Below are 25,074 nucleotides of genomic sequence, written 5' to 3'. Positions count from 1 at the left end.
GTGGCCGCCCCAAATCTTGCAACGGTTTCAGTCTCTGTGACGCGCCTAACACTCCCGAGCTCAAATCTCGGTTGTGTACGCTCGTTACAATGCTATCGTGGTTCAAGCTCCCGCTCCCCACAAAGAGTGAAATCGKGAACTTTGCGGGGGTGATAAATAGCTCCATCGAAGTGATATTAGGGTTAGGGTTTGGGTTGAGCCCATCGCCCACCTCTTGACCTTCTACTTGACTTGATATGGCCCTGATGCAGAGGGTGTCCCGCATACAGGAATATCCAGTCGGCGAGCTTCCTACCCCCGTGGGCACTAAAGCCTTGTATCGTGGCCTTGTGAATGGACAGTGCTCTTTGCATCAGACGAAAAAGAGTTTGTAATCCCYCTAACAACCATGAACAAAAAAAAACAGAGCGGAAAACTCGGTATATTGCCGTATGCACGAGTGGGATGGTACATTGGCTAATAGCGTCTGCACCGAGCTACGCTTTGTCTGACAACTAGGCTACTTCAAAGCTGAATAGCAGGTGCAGTTACTTTGGAAAATGAGATTTTGCCTCGATGTGAGTTCCAGAGCCGGGAGAAGGTCCCGTCAGTGCACGGTAGCAAAAGCTGGTTCCTCATAGATCCAGCCATTTCCTCGTCACGACATTGATGAGTATGCTGCGGGCGATGCACTGCCGGTGAAGAGGTGCGGTCGTGGGATGGGGATGTCGCTCCAGGCGTGGCTGATCCCGAAGTTTAACCGTGTGCACCTTCCTCTTGGCGTCCATTYCGACAAATTCCACTTCAGCGCCAGGGCTTCCGACACCGACCCCAACTAACATCAGGACAAAACAGCCAAAATGAGTACGTTTGCGCCCGCATTGTATTCGAATACTGCCGGACAGGATACTGACTGCACACTACAGCGAAGGGAACGTCCAGCTTCGGAAAGCGCCACAACAAGTCGCACGTTCTGTGCAGACGCTGCGGTATGTGACCACGATACGATCGGAAGAGGAGGCTTGGAGAAGATCACGAGGGAGATGGAGAGAGAAAGGAATGGAGCAATCTGGGATCAATTGGGGCAACAATCCGAGGACAAATGCTGATTGAGATTGTGACATCCAGGCCGCCGCTCCATGCACGYGCAGAAGAACACCTGCTCCAACTGCGGATACCCCAGCGCGAGCGTCAGAAAGTGTATGTGCACTCCTCTCGACTCTGCCCTTCCCGCCTCTCGAGTAGAAGCGACTGCGCAGACCATCGAATCTTGTCAGCCGCGGAGCACGAGCACTAACACACTCCACAGACAACTGGGGCGAGAAGGCTAAGCGGAGAAAGACCACCGGTACCGGCCGCATGCGCTCCCTCAAGCTCGTTTCCCGCAAGTTCAGCAACGGCTTCCAGCAGGGCACACCCAAGGGTGCTCGTGGTGCCAAGACCGCCGCCGCATAAATGACAAGACACATGAGGAATGGAAGTAGTGCATGAGCTGGGACGGCTGGAGTTTGGCGGAATCGAGGCTTTGCATACAGGTCGGTCTCATCAAAAAGTGCCAGTCAGCAACAAGCGTGGCCATGATGGATAAAGCTGCTGCGCGCGGTTTATGCCGAGTAGCTGAGACCAAGATTATGAGTGAAAGGCGAATTTGAGCGTCAAATCCATGCATCTTCCATCTCTTTCTCTCCCACGCCATGGGGTAGCCAATGTTTGCAAGGCGATGAGAGCTAATTTGGCAGGCGGACTACCACGATGTTTGCAGCATGACTCTATACGGAGCAGACTCGACTCAATCGCTCGAAGCGCTGACATCACGCCCATATAACACTATCGATGGTTCAGGCCAGCGACAATCAGCTTTGACAGGATGTACGGTCCAAGCTCACCAGGCCTAGACATATCCGTTCACGCCTTCTCGATACTCCTCGAAAATCCCCAAGGGAAAAGCCTCCGCCAATGCCGTGTAGCCTGCAACATTCGGGTGCAGACAGTCACCCCCATCATACCTGCTATCCAACTTGGAGACATTCTGTCCTCTCAGCACCTTGTCGAAGTCTACCACCTTGTCAAAGCCRCCTGGCCTTCCTTCGCTTTCACGTATCCACTCGTTCATCCTCTGCCTAGTCTTCTCTCTTTCCGGATCAGAATACGGCTGAATTGTCGTGTTATCACAACCAAAAGGAGTAATCGTCGCTCCGAATATCGGAAGTTGCATAGCGTGGACGCGCGTGATAATTTGTCGGTAGGCCTGTATCAACCTATCACCAATCTGTCCTTGTGCTGATGGCGAAATGTCTCCTGTGCCTATATCGTTGACTCCTTCAAACAGAAGAACATACCGCACTCCAGAGTGCGATAAGACATCACGTTCAATTCGAGAGAGGGCGCTCGGTCCCAAGCCATCGGCTAGCACACGATTTCCGCCTGCGGCTTGGTTGATGACACTGATACCAGGGGAAGAGACAGCCATTCGATCAAGAAGGAGATCCGGCCAGCGATTGTTGCCATTAGTGTCGCTTCCTCTCCCGTCTGTGATGCTGTCTCCTACGAGCACGAAAGCTGAGTGAGAGGGTGGTTGCCAGGCCTCGATTGCAGAGATGTAGTACCTAGCGAGGCATTAGCGATGTAGGAGGAAGATGCAAATGCCACACGTTCTTGGACACGCTTTAAATGAGCAGAGGCATCGGAAATGTCGGATTTGCTGTCAATAACCAGAACGCCAATATCACCAAGCGAGTTTCTCCTTTGTAATTTCCACTCACCAATGCGCGACGCTCGTGGTGCTGGCGTCCGTCAGGTTCTCAGCGAGCGTATGGTCGCCTCTGCTCATCCATGAGGTGGTCCGAGACCCCGGATGAGACGTTATAGCCTGACTCTGTTGGCCTGAAGCCAGATATAGGGAGAGGGAGACGATCTGACAAGCCTCGACAGCAAGTGGATCCGAGACTACGATTGCGCCAGGAGGGACCACGATACTCTTGTTTCCTGAGAATGTAACGTGTTGAAGAGATGTGATATCGATAGAACTAGATCCAGTGAGATTGCGATTGTCAGATTCGGTTGGAATGGCTATGGTTAGAGACGTGATGGGCAGCTCCACGAGTCCGAAGGCGTTCGACAGCCGGATGCGCATCTGGTAGTTTGATTCATTTGCTACTATGCGGAGAGTCTGTCTAATTGTAGTGTTGAAGAACACGAGGTCCGTGGAATTCTGTTCAGTGTCAACTCTAGTCGTGACTGAACGTGAAATGTCTGGGCTCACGAATGGAGGCGGAGGAAGATTAGCGGGCTCCGTGAGCTGTGGCATAGCAGCCCAGGCATCTACCCAATGTCCCTCAAAGGGACCATGTTCATTGTCTCGACTCAACAATTTTGTCGTTGCCGAGCAGAGGACTGCCCACGTGAAGAAGGATAGGATGTGTTTGGAGATGATCATACTGAAGATGAAGAACGGAGACTCAACAACGCGAGAGGTAACGCAGACAGCACCTTCGTCTTGAATCGGCATGAAATGGAAACTCTTGTTCCGAAATCCATTCAGGCTGCAATGCTGTTGATGGTGAAGGAGGGGAAGGCAATATTGACCACTTGCCGGCTAAATTGATACATCACTGTATGTCCGGAAGCGTCGTCTCGAGAGCAACGCGTCTCAAGAAGAAATGGTTCTTGGACCACTAATGGTATAAGATGTAGGAGATACAGTACCAATTCCAAGGCGTAGGCCAAGAGGCAAAACATTGACGAGATGAGATGAGACGAAATGTGAGATGAGATGGCTTCCCGCTAGGCCCAATTAGGACGTCACTGCCATCTCGCTTTCCAGCTTTTTTTCGCTGCCAAAATGCCACCAAACAAGAAAAGGTGAGATATCTCGCCAACAGCCTTGATGCTCACAGAGCATTTCATCGCCTCGATAGGCGTGCCCGCAAAGGCGCCTGGGCCGAACGTGCCCAAAGACGCCGCCATCTTTCTACACGAGTTCCAACCGCTTTCTGCGCAGCGATCTCTCTACAAGAAGTCGGCCACACTGCCGAACTGCTTGGCTGTCAGCGAAAGTCACGTCTTCGCTGCACAGGCAGACAAAGCAGTCGTACACGTCTACAATCGAGAGAAAGGAAACCATGAAGCTACGGTGCCATTCACAGAAAGAATCGGCTCGATCACGCTTGCATGTGACGATACTGTTCTAATCATTGGAACTGTCGAAGGAAGAATATTCCTCTGGGAAACGTGTACGGGACGACAAGTTACGACAAATCAGGCCCATTTGCAGCCTGTCACTGGATTGGTCGTCGATGCGCGTTCCAATTTCTTACTCTCCGCATCCAAGGACTCTACGATTCACGTCTGGTCTCTCCCGGCGCTGCTTTCATTTTCCAATGCCAATGGAGTTGCACCACTACGAACGTTCTCGCTCCATCGATCCGAGGTCACATCGATCGTTCTAGGCCACAGCGTGTCGAATTGCAACTTTGCCGTCTCCACGTCAAAGGACAAGTCTTGTATGATCTGGGACTATCACACAGGCAACTTGATTCGCACATACCTTCTTCCAGGGGTACCCCTCTGTACTGCTCTCGACCCAGCCGATCGTGCAGCGTATGTAGGATATGAAGATGGCAGTCTTCAGCAACTCGACCTTTTCGCATCTCAGGACAGCATTATCGATGCGGTGCAGAATGGTGGCAACCCGACCGAGCCTGTACAGCCCCCTGCATCTTCAAGGTGGAAGCTACCCGAGTCGTCGCACGGATCCGCGTTGAGCCTCAGCGTGTCGTTCGATGGCAGCACCCTCATTTCAGGACACAAGTCCGGAACGATACTCAGCTGGGATGTGGCACGAGGAAGCTTTGTGGCAGCACAGACGCAGCTACCTTTGCCAGGTCCGCTGAACAATCTTCAATTCCTGCCGGTTACTGGCTTCAACCGAGACTCACTGTGCAAGAGAACGAAGATAAGTGACGTTGTCAAGCCAAAGTTCGGCGCCTTCGACTCTGCAGACACAGATGCCGTGCCTGGGAATTATACACTCAGTGTCCGATTCCCCAGCGATCTCGCTTCTGCTCCCGGCAGTGAACAATCAAGTTTCATGGCCTCTCTCACCGCACCATGTTTCCCAGACGCTCTATTGGACGAAGGCCTCTGCGAGCTCGCATCTTGGGGAAAGACTGGTGGCGTGCAGATGAACGGTCAGAAAGAGGAGGCCGATGGCGATTTCATCGCTTTGAATGAAGCTCCTGCAGCTTCTGGAACAAGCTCGCTTCACGACGAAAACGCTAGCTTGAGGCTTCAAATCGAAGCTCTGAGAAGGGTTCAAAAGAAGAGCCTCGAGAAGATGGAGAAGTTATCCGACGAAAAGGCTGCATTGCAGAAGAGGGAGCAGCAAAGGCAGGCAAAGCGTGGCGTTAAACAGCCCAATGGCGCCGCTTCGGAAGATGATGAGAGCGAGAGGTCTAGCGATGAAGACAGCTCGAGCGGAGAAGAGTCATCAGATTGATCAACAATGATCAGTGAATGTCTTCTGAGGACGGGGTCCACAGGCTTGGCATTATGCAAGGAGTCGGGTGAAGAGCTGGGTCAAGGAGAGATGCTCGAGCAGCATTCCGCATACCCGCCTTTTCGCCACGTATTTGTTATGCGTTTCACTCGAGGAATGCCAGCGTACATCCATACAGTGGTGGCTTGCTCCTCAGACATTCAACCATAGCAGGTGTAAAGCACTGGGTGCACACTTACGGCCATCTGTCTCATCTTCGATTCYCCATCACCATCATGGGTTTCATCCATTCATTCGAGGCTCTTCTAATTGCAGCACTCGCTATCCCGACACAGGCGCGTCATCTCCAATACAAGCATGAAGCCGTTCAAATTGAGCGCAGACAAGTCGGTCAACCCGTCGAAGCAACACCACTCGCAGCCAGTATCGCGACAACATCAGCTCCAGAGATCCTCACTTTCATTACACCATCACCGGGTGCATCTCCAGTAGCTATAACGGAAGAGAGCCAGATTGTGACGTCTTTCGTCCCGCAATATACCCTTTGCGAACTTCCTCCCAAGGCCTTCTTTCCTGTCACCCCTCTCACTTCGGCGACATCAGCTCCGTACCGGAACTACTCCATTTCGATCCCACCCGGCAGCGGTACCTGTACAACGATCTACAGCCCAACACGCACGATGGTCTGCGCCACCACCTTGACCGGACTTGTGCAGAAGTACACTGTCACGAACTGCGCTCAGGATATCACTTTTTCTACAGAATACGGATTCGTGCTTGCGCTCCCTACTGCCGCCAGTAATGCCACATCGAGCGCTATATCTGCTGCTCCTACTGATGTGAATGTGGGTACGGACGTAGCCTCCACTTCTACTGCAGAATTGATCTCTGCTTCTGCCACCTCAGACTCAGCATCCGCTCTAATCACTGCCGCACCGACTGTTCAGAGAATTACGACATATTATTTAGCACCCTGGCAATCTGTCACCGCGGGTCTGTCGCCAGAAGATGTGGAGTTGAAAGTGTGCGCTCTGTACGCGAACGGCACAGAGGAGTGTATCAGGCAGTACGAAGTCTGGCGCACTTCCCTTCTGACGGAGACCGCCACTCATACCACAAATGTCAACATATCAACCACTATTCAGGGATTGAGCCAAGTCATCATCGGAACGTTTGCTGCGAACATCACCGAAGCTCTGACGACCTTCCGCATGACAACAGATCTCGAAATGCAGTACCTGACAGAGTACGAAACCACGAACAGAGAATCTGCTACTCCTAGCATTGCTGCGACGAATTATCTCACCAGGACGCTGCTAGAAGCCACCCCAAGCGCGACCTCGAGATCCACGTAAGCTTTGTCCACTGCGATGTACATATCGATGCTGATATTCTTGACAAAGTGTGAGGACGACGTCGACCTTGTACCGCACAGTCACTACCTATGTGGGCACATCCACCGCCTTGATGCCGACTATGGCTGCTGGAGTCTCCGAGGTTGCTGCGGCTATTCCCAGTGTCGCTGCTGTCCCTGAGGTGGCCGTTTCGGCTCCTGGGATCACGTGAGTACAATTGTTTTGCATGGAGTCTTCTTGCTTTGACTGACGTCTCTGCAGCGAGAACGTCGATTGGGTAGGCAAGTTGGGCATTCCAACTGCTCGCAGAGGGTGATTTGGTAGTTGGCGTTCTCTGCTTGTGTATGCACTTTTGTAGCGCTGGCCGTGTCTAAGTTCCTTCGTTTCGAGTTGTTTATCAATGAGCAGCACTTTCCGCGTGGATCCGTCTTGACTTCCTTCCCACTTGTTGTGGACTACCTGCTCTTGCTGCTCAACATGCGGCTCATCCTCAATTGCAGTCTTCCTCACAATCTATCTCCAATTCAACACCACTTCAACTTGCTGCCTTGCGACAGTAGATTTTCAAAACAGAACTTCCCAAGCCTCAGCGCTTATACTGTCAAGCATACGATCGCGCCTCCTCATAAACAGCATGCCGTCTACCAGAGAGAATGAGAACAACCCACCTCGTATGTCAGCTATTCCCTTACTGAGCTTGCTGACAGTCATACAGTGTCATCTTCAATCGAGTATCCAAGATTGCCGAGCGAATCAGACCTTGACACAGATCCTCGCTTGCCTCGAACGCCTGCAAATATAAGTCGTCGTCGAATCGAATCTGCGACACTGATTCGAACGCCGCCGAGACAGTCGCATCGCGATCAAATCCGGGCCATATTCGCAAAGTCTACCCTCATTCGAGACTCGAATTCAAAAGGTCACTCGCAAAAGGACGACACTCTCGGAGTGATGACGGCAGTCAGTACGCCTCGCCGAGAAGATTCAGAAGCGTAGGTAGCTTCCGTATCAAACGCCACAAGACCGCTTCAAGATGATGCGACGGTCACCGGAGAAGAAGATAACACAGATACATGCGTCATTGCCCAAAGTGAACTTTTGCTACGGCCATTCTCTGCCCAAGGTAGCGTGGAAAGACTTCGACCACTCGACGACTTTGAGCGGGCAGCAGAGCTATCAACAAGCGATCCCTTTCCCACTGGCTTCTGGTTCGGCAGAAGGAGAAGCTCACTTCCCAAACGGAACGTCGAAATTCCTGTGACAGAACCCAAGCCACCAGTCTGCTCCGACGTTCGCGATGTCGGACCCCTGACACCGCTAGAGCATACAATCGCGAAGGTGTTCAACTCACAATCTCCCAAAGACTCGCAACGACGCAGGACTTTACACATCGAACATCCAGAGAGAGTCACGCCAGATAGTAATCCATTCGAAGAGTTTAGAGACTCCTCAGACYCCTGGTCGGATGACGATATATACCTGAGACAGCCCAATCAGCTACAATATTCTCAGCCGGCCCATAACGTGCCAACGATTACGTACCCAGTGATCAACCTCCCTCGTCCGACACCGCGGCAGTCTCGATTCTTCAAGCCTTTGCCCACAAAGCTGATGGCTTCCATCCCACCGAGGAACGTGCCCGAAGTGGAGAGCTTCCCTGTGAAGGATCGGTTCAAAGGTAGATATTGCTGGGCGGGATGTGATCGAAACGATATGCTGACCATTTTGCGAACATAGGGGCTGTCGGAATGGAGCCACGGCTGGGTGATGCGTCTAACGACGCTGATGATGAAGAGGAAGCTGGTGACCAAATCATTTGAGCTTGTGCCCGTAGTCAAATAATGCGATGGAGGAACGCAGGAGGATCGATACGCAGGGACGTACGTCAAAACGTCTTGGAGACAGTAGGTTGGTTTATGGGAACGCACTTCCCACTGAGCGAGCCAGGAAGGGATACTCGCGGAATTCCACTCGGAGCGAGGTCGTTACAACAATGGAGCGACAGCATAGATGGGTTGTAACTTCATGAGTTATCGAAACGTTCTCCCTACTGTCCCCAGAACTTCTTGACGACCTCTACGATGTCTTCCACCGAGATGATAGATGGCAGGCTCCCAAGATCGCTCTAGAGCTAGTTTGAAGGCTGACTCTGGAACAAGTTGAATATATATTCTGGACCTCCAAGAGTCCCATCTATCAGCTGGACTGTCCGCGAGATAGAGGTATTGAAAGTGTCGGAGTTGGAGTGTGTTCCTCACAACGCCAGCTCCGCTTGGAAGAAATGTAATCGAATGGCCGTGCTTTTAGCTTTTGATGTCGGCGCGGTTAGCGTGACCTTAGCGTGCTCTTTGAATCGAACTTCACTTCAACAAAAAGGCTGGAACTCTTTACATTGAACATCAATTTAGCCATACAACGGAAGATATCCGTACAATCCATAACAAATGAATCAAGATGATAATTGGGCCTCTCGTCCGCCTCAGAAATTTGGCGACCATTCGGCTCCAAGCATCCGAATCAATGTCTAATCAATGTCGTCAATTCTCATAATCTATTCTACAGCCAGTCAACATGGTTCCCGCTGGAGTTCAGTCACTCGTGCACACCATGGCATGCTAGATCCGCAAAGCCACCGAACTTTGTGTCTATTTGGCTTGTTTGACAAGCCTGACATTGTAGACTTATCGAGCCTTGAAGGTGTCTAGGCTTCGATCGGGCTTACCTCCTAGCAAGGGCCGGGAACGCAGCAACGAGAACGGGCATGCTCCATGCTCCATGCACCCGGCTTGAGCTTATTGGGCTTAGGAACGGAGTATAAGAGGTGAGTTTCTCGAGCAGATCTTACCCCTCTTCTAGTTCCTTTAACCCTCGCCGCCACACCTCCGAGCTCACTCTCCACCGATACCGCGCCTCCATCCATGAGAAGTTTCAGCCGACGTAACGTCCGAGGAAGAGGATGGGCCAAAAAAGGCTATCGTCAAAACGGAGAGCTCTTCATCCAGTTGAGAAGGTCTTATGCCGMATTCTCCCGCCAATTCACCGAGAACGAATATAGGTCCATCAGTGAGCTCATACAAGGCATGACATGTATGTGTGACGTCGTTCACTTGCATCTTGAAGATTTCCGATTCTGATAGTCGTACAGACAGCGTGCTCGGTGAAGATCCGGGTGAGTTACCCGAGGGACTTCATTACGAATTCCATTTCAGGCGGAAGCTTCTGGAGCCGTCGGAGGATATGATTAAGACTATACTAGATGGTGGAGAGACTGTTCATGCAAAGGTGTGAACATTTCACGGTATATACGAAGACAACCGCTGGCTGACACTCGTACCAGGTGTTCGATGAGGCCGGCTATGAGTACAGCTGGGATATGGGTCAAGAATGGGAAGCGAAGCCTTGTCGCAATCCTGCCCCTCGCCAGCGCATACGATACGATGATGGCCACATATACTGGGTCATGGCAGACTTGGAAGAGGCCTGAGAAGCCGCGTGCCAAGAATTGCCTTGGCTGTGGCTAATCAATCATATCTGAAAAGCCACATCACAGTTGATCATGTTTGAAGTGATGTCCCTTGATTACTGTTGTTCATTATTTATCCAGCCTGCGCCTCAGCACTGGCTCATATCATATTGCAGCGTTCAAAATGCCTCGCATTGACACAGGCTCCTCATGAATGCAAGGTGGAAAGCCGCATTCCCGGTAAATGCAAGATGTTCCTGCACCTCCGCTGCTAGTTAAGCGGAACGCATTCAGAGATCCTCCTCAAAGGCGCTCACCCTTCTTTTGACTCGTCCTGGACTTATCAACACCTCCCCGTACTCATCTAGCTGTATGGGTTGGCAAATTTCGGGAACATCACGCCCGACATCCCCCCTGGGTTGCCGTCCGGCATACTAGAGATCCGGAACGGGWTACCTGCCTGCAGGCGTCAATCCGCCCACTGCACCTCTGCTTGTTGCTGGCCCAATAGCACCACCTCGCCCCTTCTGACCGGGCAGACTGGGCAACGCAAAGTCCGGGTTTGTAGTCAGAATGGCGTCTTCTTTCCTTCTCTGCACCGCCGAAGCCGAGCTGACCTGGGTCATCCCACCCCCTCTGCCCATTCCAGGCGGCGGCATCCAATTAGGATTGATGCCTCGCTGTGACACGGAAGTGAAATGGCTTGCTTCGCTTCCCTCGCCCGGACTCCTGGCGCCATCATTTTCGATCTCAAGGTAATCAGGGTTACTGACGACAATTCGTCTTGCAGATAGTCCACCGCCGTTGTCTAAAGGTAATTGGTTCCTGCTATCCTCATCAGAAGTGAGCCCGCCGCGCTGGGAGGGAGAGTAATAAATAGCTTCGGTCTGAGGAACGTTGATAGTTCCTTCATCCCGGCCTTGATAATTGAGGGAAGGTGATTGCATACCAGGTGGCGGAGATCTTGCACCCGCTGCTGCTCCTGGCGTAAGAGCAGAAGGAAGAACACTTTGGTGCTTGCTTTCATCTGATGTGACGGTGAAGCGTGGATCGACATCTTCATAGTAATTCTCCGAATTTGCTCGGTTCCTGGCCGGCACCGGGTTCGCCGCCGTGTAGACTTCGTCGCCGTAATGCGGGTTGGTGCTCGTCGGTGAGCGTGTACTGGCAGAGGCTCCCATTGGCGACTTTGGAAGTGCATTACTTGACGGTGCCGCAGACGAGTGCGCATCTGTTGCGTAGCTGTCGTGCGACACGTCTGGCATTGAGAGACCTTGATGATGAGGAAGGGGCGACACTCGGTCTTCCCATTGCGCGCGAGGTGGAGCGTAGCGTCTGATAAATGTCAGTGTTATGTGGCAGCAATACCCAACGATGCACTCACTCGTCCGAGTACATGCTCGTAGGACTTCGAATCTCGCTCTGCGACGGTCTACTGCTAGACGCGTCGTTCACTCCCGCTTGTAGACCAACCATACCCATCACATCGCCGTCGCTATCTCTCAATCCATAATCGTTGTTGGCATACGGCGGCTGCGCTGTTTGTGGAGAGCCTGTGCGTTCGTCCATTTCGATCGCCTGTCCGATGAAGGGCCCGGCGACAAACTGATCCTGCTGGTCCCTCGATTGCGCGTAGTAATCTCTTGGTTGCGAGTACTGATCTCTCGGTTCTGGATATTGGTTTCTCGGTGCCGCGTTGCCGTACTGATCACGGGGTGGACCAGAATAGCCCGGGGGCGGCCGTCCATTCCCCCGCATCATGCTGGGTATCATGCCTGGAGGAGCACCTCCACGGCCTCCTCGACCTCTCCAACCTGGCGGCGGTGGTTGTCCGCGGAACCCCCCTCTTCCTCTGGGAGGGCCGTTGTATGCTCCTCTAGGGGGACCACCATAGCCTCTAGCATAGCCGCCTCTTGCGTCTTGAGGATAGCCGCCTCTAACATTTGGAGGATAGCCGCCTCTTCCGCGAGAATACCCATTCGATTGAGAATTCGAATTGAGCGACCCTTGTGAATGTTGTGACCTAAGTGCGGCTCCCGGAGCTCCCGTAGCTGCGATGACATTGCCGTATTGATCTCGTGTTACTCCCACAGGCATTGGTGGTGCGCCGTCGTCCCCGTAAGGTCTTCGCGCTCCCATATCGCCGTGCGCGCTGCCGGAACGGATGCTTGCGGTCGGGTTGAGCGGCGTACGGTCGTCGTCCCCATGTGAAGTGCCAACCTCCCGCTTCATCTCATACGTCGCGTACTGCTGTCCCTCCGCTTTTTCCACTGCTGTACTTCCACTCATGGGTGGCGGACTCTCTGCTTTTGGCAAAGCCTCATCCACCATCATTCGCTGTTGGGCCAAGGCGTCGTAGTAGGTCGAGCCATTCATATCGGCATTTTCGGCGATTCGCTTTTTCCTAGCCTTGCGACTGACGAGCGTTCTCCGCATGGCGCATGTCACGATGCTTGATGCGATGATGAGAATGGTGGCGCCCAACACGATCCAGCCGCCCCATTGCATGTGCGGCACCCACAGCAGAATGTCGACGAGGAACGCGAGGATGGTGCATAGTAGCGTCGGAATGGTGAGGATCAGCAAGGCGAGAAGGTATCGGGGCGAGTGACTTGGTCCTCGGAGATGTGCGGCGCATGCAAGGCCAAAGCAGATGAGTGCAAGCAGGGCAGCAATCGGGTGGATGATCAGAATTGCAGACAGACTGTGTCGCGTGGAGGATGGGAGCGTGAAGTCGCCATCGGTGCCGCTGGTACCGTCCGAGGTGAACAGGCCGTCAGTGCTGTAGCCCAGGCGTGGGCTCACACAAGTGCCATCGTCGTGACAGTATCCCAGCACGCCAAAGTTGTATTTCTGATATCGGCCCAGGGGAATGCTCTTGATTATTGGCGTGGACAGGGTGCTGAGTAGCAGTAGCACAAATGCGACGAAGAAGATGATCGATAACGGTGTCGCCGGTCGCAGCATTTCGGCGGTTGGCCGGTGGGTTCAGCTATCAGATGTTATGTATACATGTGTGAAGATGATGCCGCTGCTGTTGTCGCCGGTCGGTCACGGGCGCTTGGTAGTCCTGCGCGTTGATCTGCAGGGCGGCGGATGCAGGGTATGTATTAAATGCAGTGCCGTGCAGCAGGACCCGAGAGGATCAAGTGCAATGCGCGTAGAACCGTGGTCGCTTGGGAGCAGTTCCAAAGTCCGCCGGCCGGAGAGTATGCCTGGTTTAGTGGAGTAAGGCCCGGACCCCTTCCGCCGCGGTCGAAAGTATGGCGATCGCCACGTGCTGGATCAAGATAAGTCCGAGGAATGGGAGAATAACAAGGAACGAGCGAAAGAGCGAACGCAAAGAAGGAAAGAGTGATACGCAATTGTGCGAAAACAGGATACAGTAGTATCGTGCAGGAAGAGGGAACGCACCACTGCACGCGTTCCTCGCTCGGCACGCTAGTTCTGATAAATGACATGTAATCTAACAGCCCCAGTCTTCGTCAATGACACAATGGTACGCATTGACAGAACCCGGGCAGGAAGCGTACAGATCAGGTTTGGGTGTCTCCATTATCTACTTAGAGCACTATCTATGCACACTGCTGCAGTAGCATCTGGCCTCTCACAGCACGGCCTCAGGTACGGCATCTCAACGCAATGGCTACCCTTGTCGTGGCTAGAGATGAGCCAGGCCAACATGGCCGGGGACCCCTGCATCACGCAGACATCATCAATGTCAGACCGTCGTCTACTCAGCTGTTTTGACATGTGTCACGATTCACGATACGCGCTCGCCATGTGCCATCAACACAGCGAGCGAAGGCATTTGAACCAGGAGGAGCTGCTCCACAGCGAGAGTACCTAGAGCTCTTCTGCTCAGCCACCACCATCGCGCATACGCCTCGGAGCCTCATGCATGAGAGCTCTCTACGCCATATGGAAGCATCATGGCGTCGTTCCGTGCCTCGCAATACTCCAAACCCTGGTTTCACGATATTCGATGCGACAGAGCCCTCGGACGTGTGCTGCAGCGTACGCAACTGCGCCACGTTGATCTGTGCCGTGCATGTGCGCCCAGACGATCGTGCCTACCTTACATCATCCACATGATCAGCGCAAAGTGTGCCACGGCCCACAGGCACGACRCAGTCAGTCCTCGCAGGGTAGAAAGCTGAGGTTCATCGTCCATCAAACACGCACAGATTAGATCTGATCGGTGAGGCGCGCTCTTTATTCCATGCCATCGTGTTGCTGATATCAATTTATCTTATATCAAAGCATTCTTGAGGAGATTACAGTTATTTTCGCAATGTCAACATCATATTCGCAGAGCGAGATAGCATCAAGTGCAACATCCCCGTGCTCTTGCGGAATCCCAGTCATCTTCGTCACGCAAGCGCCGGTCCAGCTGCGGGGAGTACATTGAAAGGCCCATTCCCTACGTTGAGAATCGCCTGCATTGCATCCGCTATATCTTGCTCTTCGAGGACTGCACCGAATCTACCATCCGATTAGCCATCATTTCCATACAACGCCGGTTCCAGCAAAGACTTACCGATAGCAATGCACCTTCCTGGCAAGCGTAGCTTTCAATCTTGCGAAATTTTCTGCACTCAACATTTTGAATCGCTCATCTTGCATGACTCTAATCCAAGCCTTGACGGGCGGAAGTTCCGCCTCCGTGACCTGCAGTTGCGAGCTAAGGTTCAGCAGGCGCAGAAGATCCTCCCTTTGTACTTGCGGAAGCTCGTTGGGATATCGATCGGCCGGATGGTCCATTATGTGACTATAAGGAGGCGCTGTAGCCATCAGCGCATGGCCAGAAATGTGCTGATTCTCTCCATCATCCGGTACTTCCATGGGTTGGCCAGGCATCTCCGATTGTGGACATTGCGGGAAGTTGTGAGCGCGGACTGTAAGATACTGTAAGTGTCCCATGCATGGCCGTTCGAGGCTGACGAAAGGGAATTAGTCGTACATCAATCGCAATTGTAAACCTGCAACGACTCACGTAAGCACAAAATCTAGGGCGAGCTCGTCGTAGTCGATCTCGACGGCAGCTGAAGGCTGACTTGGCATGAGAGAACCGGCTGACGACTGAGCTGAACCTTCTCTGAATTCTGTCTTGATCGGCGGTGTGGTCTGGAGTGGCCCGTCAGAGGCAAAGCCACGAGTCTCGCTGAGCTCCCATATATTCATTTTTGGTTGCTGCTGCTCGTTCACGAAGCCTGCCCCAGGGAGTACTGACTGTGAGAGGTTGGTTGACAGTCCGCCTGAGAAGGAGATACTGTTAGTCCGTGTGCTCGTACCGGACATGGTAATACCATCATATCCAGAGTCGGTACCCGCTGTAGAGGAAGACATTTGGAGCGCGTTTTTGAGTCTTCTATTCTCCTCAAGAAGGTGGTCTCGGGCTTTGAGAGCTTCATCTCTCTCCTGGTGCGCTGCATCTCGTTCTCGAGCCGTGTTCACGAACAGTTCGCGAAGCCTGGAAAGCTCTAGTTCTAGATCTTTGGTGTATTGCTCTTTCCTCTCTCGGTGAGTTCTGTTGATGAATCAGCTGAGTTGAAGCGTGAACAGGTATCCATCTTCCGACCAACCTCTGTGCTTGCCGATTTCTCTCGAGCTTTTCGGATGGCGCTGGCTTGCTATCTCGTTTCGGACCCGGCCTCTTCTTTCCTGTCAAGACGACTGGTTGGACAATCGGGTTGAAGTCACCCTCGCCTTGGCTACCTGCTGCAACAAAATGAGACATGGACCGTAAGTTGCGGATGATAATTGCCTCTACCAGAAACACTACCTTCTGCAGCCAGAGGTCGCTGCAGATTCATGCTTGGGCGGATTGTTCCAGACGTCCGTAAACAGTTCCTTCTCCACGGAATTATTAACGCTGCCCCGGCAGTGCGGTGCAAGCAACTCTAAAGAAGCGCTAGATGCCCGATCAGCAGCTATATGATGATCTCACCACCAATAAGGCTGACCCCACACATTGATGATCCTCAGCAACGAGCTCTGGAACGCGTGCAACTTTGCATGGCACTTTATCCTTCTGCGCGCTCAAARGCCTTGTGAGGCGGAGACTGAATTCTAGACGAGGCCGTTCTGTCCAGGTGGGGAGGGAGGGTGGAAGGTGATGTTAAAAAGTCAGGGACAAGCCAAGAGAGTCAACCAAACTTCTAGATCATATACCAAGGAACGGCGGCTGCGTAATGTCGCTTATTGCGATGTAGATCACCTACTTGAGTTCACTACTTGCATTTCGCCGAAAGTAGCCACGCCTGGGAGGCTGGGACTATTGAATTATCCATAATTCTTCGATGGTGAGGCTTGCAGCAAGCCACACTCGCTCCTGCTAACAAACGGATTCCAAATACCAGCCAGTCTCGCAGTACCTAGGAATGAGCAACGTCTGATCTATCAACACTTCTGCCGATATCACAGCCAACGATGATGAGACAATGGCAGATACTCGATCGGAGTATCTTACACTATGACGAGAGAGGCATAGTATTTCGATCCAGAAGCCAGGAGTATCAACTTCCCGGTTTCCACTCTTCACAACCATTGGGAACTCTCACAACGAAGCCTTTGGCCTTGGATGCACAAAGAGTGCTTTCGCAGTCGCAAACACTTTCCCGCTCCCATCCTCCTGGATGACTCCCTTCACCCAGACCTTCCTTCCACTGAGCTCTGTAGCCCACGWTCGGACCAAAATGACACATGGCGTATCGATCGAGGCTTTGTAGTCGACGGTCATAGTCGCAGTCGCGGGCGGATCATCACCCTCTTCTTTGGCTGAGCGAACCGCCGCCGATCCAGTGGACTGATCTAAGAGGAGAGACGAGAGTCCTCCATGAGCTCGACCGGGTTTCCCATCAAGTCCGGTGCCCAATGAAACTAGATAACAGTCTTCATCTTTGACGACAGCATCTGGCTCACGACAAGGTCTTCGGAAGGATAGGCTAGCCCGTATGCCGGATTCATGGGACAGAGTGACATTGAACATGCTGTTGAATGTGCGACCTTCCCATCGCGGGTCAACGCTTGCTTGTCCGGGGAGATGAACAATGTCCTGACCGGGGAGCTGAACAATGTCCGGATCATTGAGAAGATTTTGAACCCATGTCAAATTAAAGTCCGGATGATTACTCTCCGGGCTGGTGGAGGAATGTGTAGACTTGGACATTTCTCGATGGTATCGTCACGTTTCACGCAAGGCCGTTATCCAAGATTGAGTGGTGTTCATACACTCGGCAACGGGTATACTTTTGCCGAGGAAGCGTAATTGCGGAGAACAATATCCGGCTCACATCTCACAGACTCACAGCAGGACAAGACCATCATCATCAAGAAATACTACCGTCAACATGGTCAAGACAGTACCTCGCTTAGTGGTTCAATCCAGCTCGTCATCATGAGTGTGCAACTACCCAAGCTGCAGCTTTTGACGAAGAAGCTCTGGGCTCCGCTTCGCGTACCCACCGGTGCAAAAGCCATCAATATCACAGGAGTCGGCCGCCATGCCGTTCATTACATCCTCGGGCCTTTAAAAGTTGAGACGCATCAGGAGAAACCAGAAATTTAAGACTACAGACTTCGGGTTCGTCCAAAAGAAAGCGACTCCACAGAAGCAGTCACAAGTCGTTCTCTCGACTCCCCAGGTAGATCTCTCCTTGGCCCTCTTGGTATTCTTGACCTGCTGCGGGGAAACTGCATCCAATTCGTAGGAGCTCCTGCATCATTGGCGATCGCACGTGGACGACACGAGCACATGCTCTAGTGCAGCACGTTGTTGGTCGTCGCGTGCGTTCGCAATGCCTTTGGGTTGCTACAGTTGGCTGATAGGCGAGAGACTGCTGTATCCCTAACCCCTTGTAGCTCTAGAGGTCCACTCCATGCCGTGAAGGCTTTTAGACTCACGCTTGGCGGTGTCAACTCGCTGGACTTCCGCTGCGGAGAATCTCTTAGGTGCTTGGAATGGATGCCTGCCGTGGCACATCCTGCACAGCAAGCAGGAGCTCTTCGGCAAAGGCGGAATAATTGATGTTGCTCGGAGGACATATTGATTCTCGTGCGCCCTTCGGTGAGTCTCGATTTTTTTCAAATCTGCTCTCTGTCAACTTGTCTGTCAACATGGAGAGCGTCGAGCATGGAATTGGCGAGAAAGAGAAGGGTACGACAGGTTATGTCGAGCATTTGTCTACTAAATCCAGCAAGTCTGCAAAGGGAATTGGAGATGTGGCAGCACAGGACTGGACTCCGGAAGAAGAGCGCAAGATTGTTTGGAAAATCGACTTTCGGGTGTTCCCCATGCTTTGTGTGGTATTCGGGCTGTCGCTGCTGGACCGCTCTAATATATCCGCCGCCTTTATTGCGAACATGAGCGTCGATCTCGAACTTGTCGGCAATCGATAGTGAGTTCCATGAGACAACCCCTACACGATGTAGTACTTATCTCAACATAAGCAATATTGCGCTCCTTGTCTTCTTCATCGGTTATGGCCTGTTTGAGCTGCCATCGAACTATGTGATTCGTCGCGTTGGAGCTCGCTGGTGGCTCAGCTTTTTGATCGTCTCTTGGGGAGCATGCGTACTGGGTGAGACAGAGTAGCATATGTTCATCCTCGATTGGTCGTTGCTAACAAGCTGTAGGAATGGGCTTTGTCACACACTGGAGTATCCTCACCGTGCTCCGTGCTTTTCTTGGTGTCTTTGAGGCTGGTATGTCTTTATATAGATCGACTCATATATAACTATGACTGACAACATTCTCCCAGGTCTGTTTCCCGGAGCTGTCTATATCATTGGATCATGGTATCGACGATTCGAGACGGCGAGACGGATCTCAATCTTCTACATGGCATCTTTACTAGCTTCTGGCTTTGGCCCGATCTTTGCCTACGTCTTGTCTCTCATTCGCGTTGGGGATGGCCTTTATGCTCAAGGGTGGCGTTGGGTGAGAATCTACACTATTCGTACAAGTTAGAACGAGCTGACTTGATGAATATCTAGATATTCATCGTCGAGGGCATAGCCACCGTCGTGGCAGGACTGATCTCGCCCATGTTCCTGATCGAGTTTCCCGAGAAGGTAGGCTCTGTCATATCTCGCTCATGATCAGAACTAGACCCATGTCCATCGACGCTGACCCCGCCGCTATAGGTGAAATTCTTGACCGAACGACAAAAGTACATCGCTCTCAAACGCGTGAAAGAAGAAACACAAAGCGTRGAAATCCTCCATCCGAGTGCAAAGGAGACTCTCCGCATGGTCCTCGACTGGAAAATTCTGCTCTATGGCTTCATGTACTTCATACAGGCATCGAGTGTCTACTCCCTGGCATTCTTCGCTCCTATCATTCTAAGGCAAGGCTTGGGCTTCGAATACGCCAAGGCGCAACTTCTGTCGTCTCCGCCATACGTTTTCACCATCTTTGGATCCATTGCTGGGGCGTACGTCTCCGATAAAATCAAAATGCGGTGGCCTATTATGACTTTCCAGTCTATCATCGGTATCGTCGGACTACTTGTAGTGTTATACGCTCGACCTCCAGGCGCCCGGTACTTTGGGCTGTTCCTCGCCACCTATGGAACTCAAGGTCAGTATTTCCCCCTTGACTGCACTTAATTTCGCTTAGACTGTACTGACGGTTCGAAGGCAACATACCCGCAACACTGACACTGGGGCAGGACAACTGCTCTCGAATGGAGAAGAAGGGCATCACAGCTGCCGTGATGATCACCATGGGAGCAGCGGGTGGTGTGTGTGGATCCACGATCTTCCGTCCTCAGGATAGCCCGGACTACCTGATTGGAATGTGGACGACGATATCGCTGCAATTCACCTACATTCTAATCACCCTCGTGCTRGTTGCTTTCTTCAAGATGCAAAACCGTAAAGCTGACCGAGACGGTAAAATCCTGGAAAAGGTGCCCGGCTTCAGATTTGTTGCATAGTAATAGCTAATGAAGAGACCGACATCCCAGTCTGATCTATGTGTACAGTAACAACATCATTATTCCATGTACCCGTAAGCAAAATAATGCCTGTCGGTCTGTCAGTMGCTGGCCAAACTCGGAATTGTTTTGCGGCAGACATGCGGTCAGCACGAAAACCTTCCTGCTGAGTGGCAGATCTAGCAGCGAAAGCAGCATCTACACAAGCACCCATTGGATCCATGTATGCAATGTCCGGTGCTCTCCAAACTTCGAGGATGAACCATCGCGGTGCCAAAATCTGGGTCGTCCACCCAGACGCACTTGATTACACCACGCTCGGCGTTCGATCGACAGCTCATCGCTCGTCTACGCAATCAATCTCTCCGCTGCTCGACCATTGACATTACATATCAGCAAACTCGCTACAGGCATTGGACAGTTGCCAAACTTCTTGACGTGACCTGGTGGAGAGCATGGAGTAGGCTGCAATTGCAATGTGGTACGCGTCCTCAACATGACGCCTTGCGCTATCCTGAACGGATTGTATACCAGCAAGAATGACAAGCTGAATGTCTTCAACAGGAAAAACCAATAGTGCTAACCAAGTGGCGGGAAAGTGACGAATCTAGAAATCCAGAATATATCAAGGCAGTACTGCCATGAATTGCATTTTCTGCTAACATCTTCAACTGCAATCACGTTCGTTTCGACATCACGATGCTTTCTACTCTTCTTATCGGCTTTGCCGCTGGAGCTGCATATGCACTCCCCAACCAGGAGCGTGCTGCTACTTATGGACCGCCTCAACCTCCATCCTACGGCACTTCTTCAATGGAGATGCCTCCGCACCCTACATCGGCCACATACGTCCCGCCGGTCACGCATATGCCTCCCCCATCAGCCAAACACTCTGCGGCCTCCTACTCTGCTCCTTCCAGCTCCCAGGAATGCTCGAGTTCTTCCAAGGTCTACCAGACGATGCCTACGTACAGCTCTAGCCACACAATGCCAGTCCATAGCTCCAGCGAGATGACGCACGCTATGAGCACTCCCGTGTATTCCAAACCACCAACCAGCGAGCACTCCACCATGAAGCCTACATACGTTGCGCCAACTACTCATCATTCAACTATGAGCGAACACTCCACTATGAAGCCAACATATGTTGCTCCGTCGTACACTCCACCAGCCAGCGAGCACTCCACCATGAAGCCAAGCTATGTTGCACCACCTCCATATCATCCACCAACCAGCGAACACTCCACTATGAAGCCCACACATGCTGGGAGCTCTCCACCTCCGTACCATTCATCAACCTACCAGGCGCCATCCCCTTCTGCCTCGTACTCGCCACCAAGTTCTCCTTCTTACCACGCGCCACCGGCTTCGCACTCTCAGCCATCATATGTCATGCGCTCTGAATCTATGAAGGCAACTACAACCCTCACCTCTACTAAGAGGCTTACCACAACGACCAAGGTCACTCAACTGACGTACCAGAAGGCTGTACCCCACCCCGCTCCTTCGGGCAGCCCTGTCATGCAAATTGGTGATGGCCAACTCCAAGTGCCAGCCGGCTCGCCTCCAGCACAAGCGCCACCCGCGCAGGCACCACCCGCGGCAGCTCCGCCTGCCCAAGCTCCTCCTGCCTCCCCTCCAGCTGCATCTCCACCAGCAGAAGCCCCCGCTGCCCCTCCTGCCTCTCCACCGGCTGCCTCCCCTCCAGCTGAGGCTCCTGCTGCGCCTCCTGCCCAAGCTCCACCTACCTCCCCTCCAGCAGAAGCTCCACCGGCCCAAGCTCCTCCTGCCTCCCCTCCTGCTGCCTCCCCTCCAGCAGAGGCTCCCGCTGCCTCCCCTCCAGCACAGGCTGCGCCTCCCTCTGCTCCTTCAGGCAACACCATTATGCAAATTCCTGATGGACAACTACAAGTACCAGCTGGTCAGCCAGCAGCCGCACCACCAGCTTCTCCTCAGGCCGCACCACCCGCCGCTCCTCAAGCTGCACCACCCGCCGCCCCTGAAGCTGCACCACCCGCCGCCCCTGAAGCTGCGCCACCCGCTGCYCCTGAAGCCGCACCACCTTCTCCCGAGGCAGCACCACCAGCTGCTCCCGAGGCCGCGCCTCCAGCTGCTCCTGAGGCAGCACCACCAGCTGCTCCTGAGGCAGCACCCGCCGCGCCCATGGCGCCGGAAATGCCAGCTGAAGCTCCTCCAGCGAGCGTAACTGACTCTTCACCTGCGCCTCCCGAATACACGGGTGCTGCGGACCGCACAAAGGTCTCTTCGACCTTTGCTCTCATCCCAATCGCCCTTTTCGGCATATTCTTCTAGATGAGAGTAGAACATAGCAGTGCTCTCATCAGCGCTATCTTGGATCCAGGCCAGGATTAGGATTGTTTCCGGAAGGAAAGGAAAGAAAGGAAAAGTAAGGTGTTGCTTACATGGTCTGTCACTGGGGAGGAACGAGGTCAATGAGTGCTCATTGCCATTGTCTATAATCTTGGCACGATGATCCAGTAGATGATAGATCTTAATGAATGTATATTGTTCTAATGTGAAGGGATTTGATTTTGCTACCTTTCTTCGATAGCCAGCGTCTTTTTCCAATAGTCGACATTGATGAGGTCAAATTTCAACGTGARAGGAATGATGTGGAGAAGTCGCCAAGCCCATGGCGAGATCGCATCCGATCGATCGATCTTAGCGTGAACTTAAATTTCCGCACCTCTCAACATTCCCCACTGCATCATCGACCATCCATTGGCGCTCGTGCACGTTCAAACGATGATGCAGCCCGAAAGTGTAAGAGAAATGTTCTCGTATCCCTCACTCTGCGCTTCTTATTTCATCGCATGTCCCTGCTCACCCCTTTTCGCCCTCTCTTGCGCACCTTTTTGCCCCTACTACCAGTCATGTCCAAGCACGCTCGATCTGCCAGTACAGACGACGCCCTGAAGCATCCCTCCACGAAACGCGCCAAAGAAATTGACAACGATACTCCCTTTGATCAGCTAAAAGAGCTGCTCACCAAGAATAAGAGCCATGGCAAACCGCGAAATGTTCTGCATTGGTTTCGCAGCAAGGATCTGCGATCACAAGACAATCGTGCCCTGCATGCTGCTTCCACAAAGGCCAAAGAGGGAGGTGGAAGTTTGATCACGATGTATCTCCATTCGCCAAAGGATCTCGAGTGGCATGGTACAAGTCCTGCACGTACCGATTTGATCCTCGAGACGTTGCAAATGTTGAAGAAGGAGATGCAAGAGAAGAACATTCCTCTAGCGATCGTGACTGCTGAAGAGAGAAAGGATAAGAGCGATAAGGTGCGAGAATTTGTGGAGAAGCATGACGTGTCACATGTATTCGCGAATATGGAGTACGAAGTTGAWGAGCTACGTCGAGATATCGATCTTGTTTCAAAATTCCAGGAGGGAAAATATGGTGTTGGTTTTGATGTGATGCACGATCAAACAGTTGTCATACCTGGGGAGTTGAAGACTGGTGCTGGAGGGCCTCACAAAGTCTTCACGCCCTACCACCGAGCATGGTTGGTGGAAACGAAGAAGAATCCAGAGCTGCTTGATCTGGTGCCTCCACCAGAGGCGAACGACAAAAAGGCGAGAGAGGAATTCAAAGAGCTGTTCGAATCTAAGATGCCCGAAGTTCCGGAAGAGAAGCAATTTGCGTCAAAGGAGGAGAAAGAAAGGATCCGCAAGCTTTGGCCTGCGGGTCACGATGCAGCGATGGAGAGGCTAGAAGACTTCTTGCAGAATAAGGTGTGTTGTCTTCAAATTGAAGATCATCTCTAAATCACTAACATCATAATGCAGGTCGGGGATTACGCTGCCCATCGTTCGGAACCTGCACTTGATCCATCATCCCGCCTATCAGCCTACATATCTGCAGGCATAATTTCGATTCGTGAGATTCTAGCCGCCTGCACCAAACACAACAACGGCAAACATTTCGACGCCGGGGATGCTGGAATAGCTTCCTGGGTCCGCGAGCTAGTATTCCGGGAATTCTATCGTCACATCACAGCCATGATACCGCACAGCTCTCTCAATCTCCCTCAAAATATGAAATTCAACAATGTCCAATGGGAAGAAGATGAGGAAGGCTGGAAGAAATGGTGTGAAGGCACGACAGGCGTTCCATTCGTCGACGCAAGTATGCGCCAGCTCGCAAACGAAGCCTACATGCACAATAGAGGCCGCATGAATGTTTCCTCCTACCTTTCCGGTAACCTCTTGATCGATTACAGAAGAGGAGAGAGATTTTTCGCCCAACATTTGATCGATTGGGATCTTTCTAATAATACTCAGGGTTGGGAACCGAGCTATACCGTCTTCAATCCTGTTTCGCAAGMCGAGAAATGTGATAAGGATGGCGAATATATTCGTAAATGGGTGCCTGAATTGAAGAATGTAAAGGGCAAGGCGATTTTCGCGCCACATGAGCGGTTGAGTAAAGCGGAATTTGAGAAGTTGGGATACCCGAGACCGCATGTCGATTATAAGGAGACTTCGCAGAGAGCTAAGGAGAGATATAAGAGGGATTTGGCTGAGGCTCCTGATCCGTAGAAGGTGGAGGACTGGAACTAATGCCCAGATCAGCACGAGGATTGGTTTAGCATCAACAGACTGCAACTGCATTGCTAGCAGACCCGCAAAGTCGTTACACGAGTCTTCTGTAGTCAATGTTACGTGGCCTCTCTATCACTTTGTTCACAACTATACTACGACAGAGCCGCCCAGCGTGTCAGGTGAAATCTGACCTGTAGGGAACAAAATTTTGAGCGCTCCATGAATACCATTTAGTTTCGTACACGAGGCCTTCGTCCACTATTTTGGTGTC

General features: G+C 52.3%; 11 protein-coding genes; 7 read left to right on the top strand and 4 right to left on the bottom strand.

Moving 5' to 3' along the window:
• Positions 1 to 839: 839 nt before the first annotated feature.
• On the top strand, positions 840 to 1,434 carry RCC_00954 (probable ribosomal protein L37.e.A, cytosolic; the record flags this gene model as incomplete). XM_023766172.1 has 4 exons in its annotated part: positions 840 to 843; positions 906 to 968; positions 1,108 to 1,179; positions 1,289 to 1,434. 4 exons carry the CDS (start codon positions 840 to 842, stop codon positions 1,432 to 1,434), a joined length of 285 nt encoding a protein of 94 aa, XP_023621940.1.
• Positions 1,435 to 1,870: 436 nt separating this feature from the next.
• Positions 1,871 to 3,415, bottom strand: RCC_00953 (related to lysophospholipase L1 and related esterases; the record flags this gene model as incomplete). XM_023766171.1 has 3 exons in its annotated part: positions 1,871 to 2,585; positions 2,742 to 3,190; positions 3,242 to 3,415. The coding sequence occupies 3 exons, from the start codon at positions 3,413 to 3,415 to the stop codon at positions 1,871 to 1,873; spliced, it is 1,338 nt and encodes a 445-aa protein (XP_023621939.1).
• A 450-nt stretch (positions 3,416 to 3,865) lies between these two features.
• Positions 3,866 to 5,476, top strand: RCC_00952 (related to ribosomal assembly complex component Ipi3; the record flags this gene model as incomplete). Its single annotated transcript, XM_023766170.1, has 1 exon — positions 3,866 to 5,476. The coding sequence occupies one exon, from the start codon at positions 3,866 to 3,868 to the stop codon at positions 5,474 to 5,476; it is 1,611 nt and encodes a 536-aa protein (XP_023621938.1).
• A 275-nt stretch (positions 5,477 to 5,751) lies between these two features.
• RCC_00950 (uncharacterized protein) lies at positions 5,752 to 7,147 on the top strand (the record flags this gene model as incomplete). XM_023766169.1 has 3 exons in its annotated part: positions 5,752 to 6,827; positions 6,880 to 7,038; positions 7,093 to 7,147. 3 exons carry the CDS (start codon positions 5,752 to 5,754, stop codon positions 7,145 to 7,147), a joined length of 1,290 nt encoding a protein of 429 aa, XP_023621937.1.
• Positions 7,148 to 9,911: 2,764 nt separating this feature from the next.
• On the top strand, positions 9,912 to 10,315 carry RCC_00949 (uncharacterized protein; the record flags this gene model as incomplete). XM_023766168.1 has 3 exons in its annotated part: positions 9,912 to 9,918; positions 9,977 to 10,113; positions 10,169 to 10,315. 3 exons carry the CDS (start codon positions 9,912 to 9,914, stop codon positions 10,313 to 10,315), a joined length of 291 nt encoding a protein of 96 aa, XP_023621936.1.
• A 413-nt stretch (positions 10,316 to 10,728) lies between these two features.
• On the bottom strand, positions 10,729 to 13,261 carry RCC_00948 (uncharacterized protein; the record flags this gene model as incomplete). XM_023766167.1 has 2 exons in its annotated part: positions 10,729 to 11,629; positions 11,679 to 13,261. The coding sequence occupies 2 exons, from the start codon at positions 13,259 to 13,261 to the stop codon at positions 10,729 to 10,731; spliced, it is 2,484 nt and encodes an 827-aa protein (XP_023621935.1).
• A 1,406-nt stretch (positions 13,262 to 14,667) lies between these two features.
• On the bottom strand, positions 14,668 to 16,110 carry RCC_00947 (uncharacterized protein; the record flags this gene model as incomplete). XM_023766166.1 has 5 exons in its annotated part: positions 14,668 to 14,779; positions 14,835 to 15,233; positions 15,291 to 15,824; positions 15,880 to 16,015; positions 16,068 to 16,110. 5 exons carry the CDS (start codon positions 16,108 to 16,110, stop codon positions 14,668 to 14,670), a joined length of 1,224 nt encoding a protein of 407 aa, XP_023621934.1.
• Positions 16,111 to 16,853: 743 nt separating this feature from the next.
• Positions 16,854 to 17,465, bottom strand: RCC_12348 (uncharacterized protein; the record flags this gene model as incomplete). The annotated part of the gene is made up of 1 exon (XM_023766165.1): positions 16,854 to 17,465. The coding sequence occupies one exon, from the start codon at positions 17,463 to 17,465 to the stop codon at positions 16,854 to 16,856; it is 612 nt and encodes a 203-aa protein (XP_023621933.1).
• Positions 17,466 to 18,412: 947 nt separating this feature from the next.
• On the top strand, positions 18,413 to 20,235 carry RCC_00946 (related to permease of the major facilitator superfamily; the record flags this gene model as incomplete). XM_023766164.1 has 7 exons in its annotated part: positions 18,413 to 18,693; positions 18,746 to 18,876; positions 18,932 to 19,000; positions 19,057 to 19,235; positions 19,292 to 19,369; positions 19,442 to 19,877; positions 19,937 to 20,235. The coding sequence occupies 7 exons, from the start codon at positions 18,413 to 18,415 to the stop codon at positions 20,233 to 20,235; spliced, it is 1,473 nt and encodes a 490-aa protein (XP_023621932.1).
• A 699-nt stretch (positions 20,236 to 20,934) lies between these two features.
• Positions 20,935 to 22,548, top strand: RCC_00945 (uncharacterized protein; the record flags this gene model as incomplete). The annotated part of the gene is made up of 1 exon (XM_023766163.1): positions 20,935 to 22,548. The coding sequence occupies one exon, from the start codon at positions 20,935 to 20,937 to the stop codon at positions 22,546 to 22,548; it is 1,614 nt and encodes a 537-aa protein (XP_023621931.1).
• A 581-nt stretch (positions 22,549 to 23,129) lies between these two features.
• On the top strand, positions 23,130 to 24,800 carry RCC_00943 (related to deoxyribodipyrimidine photo-lyase PHR; the record flags this gene model as incomplete). XM_023766162.1 has 2 exons in its annotated part: positions 23,130 to 23,993; positions 24,048 to 24,800. 2 exons carry the CDS (start codon positions 23,130 to 23,132, stop codon positions 24,798 to 24,800), a joined length of 1,617 nt encoding a protein of 538 aa, XP_023621930.1.
• Between the last annotated feature and the right edge of the window lie 274 nt (positions 24,801 to 25,074).

This window comes from Ramularia collo-cygni (assembly GCF_900074925.1).
Source record: "Ramularia collo-cygni strain URUG2 genome assembly, contig: RCC_scaffold01, whole genome shotgun sequence".
NCBI lineage: Eukaryota > Fungi > Ascomycota > Dothideomycetes > Mycosphaerellales > Mycosphaerellaceae > Ramularia > Ramularia collo-cygni.
Note: the sequence above shows the minus strand (reverse complement) of the source record. Positions and strands in the feature narration are given on the sequence as shown.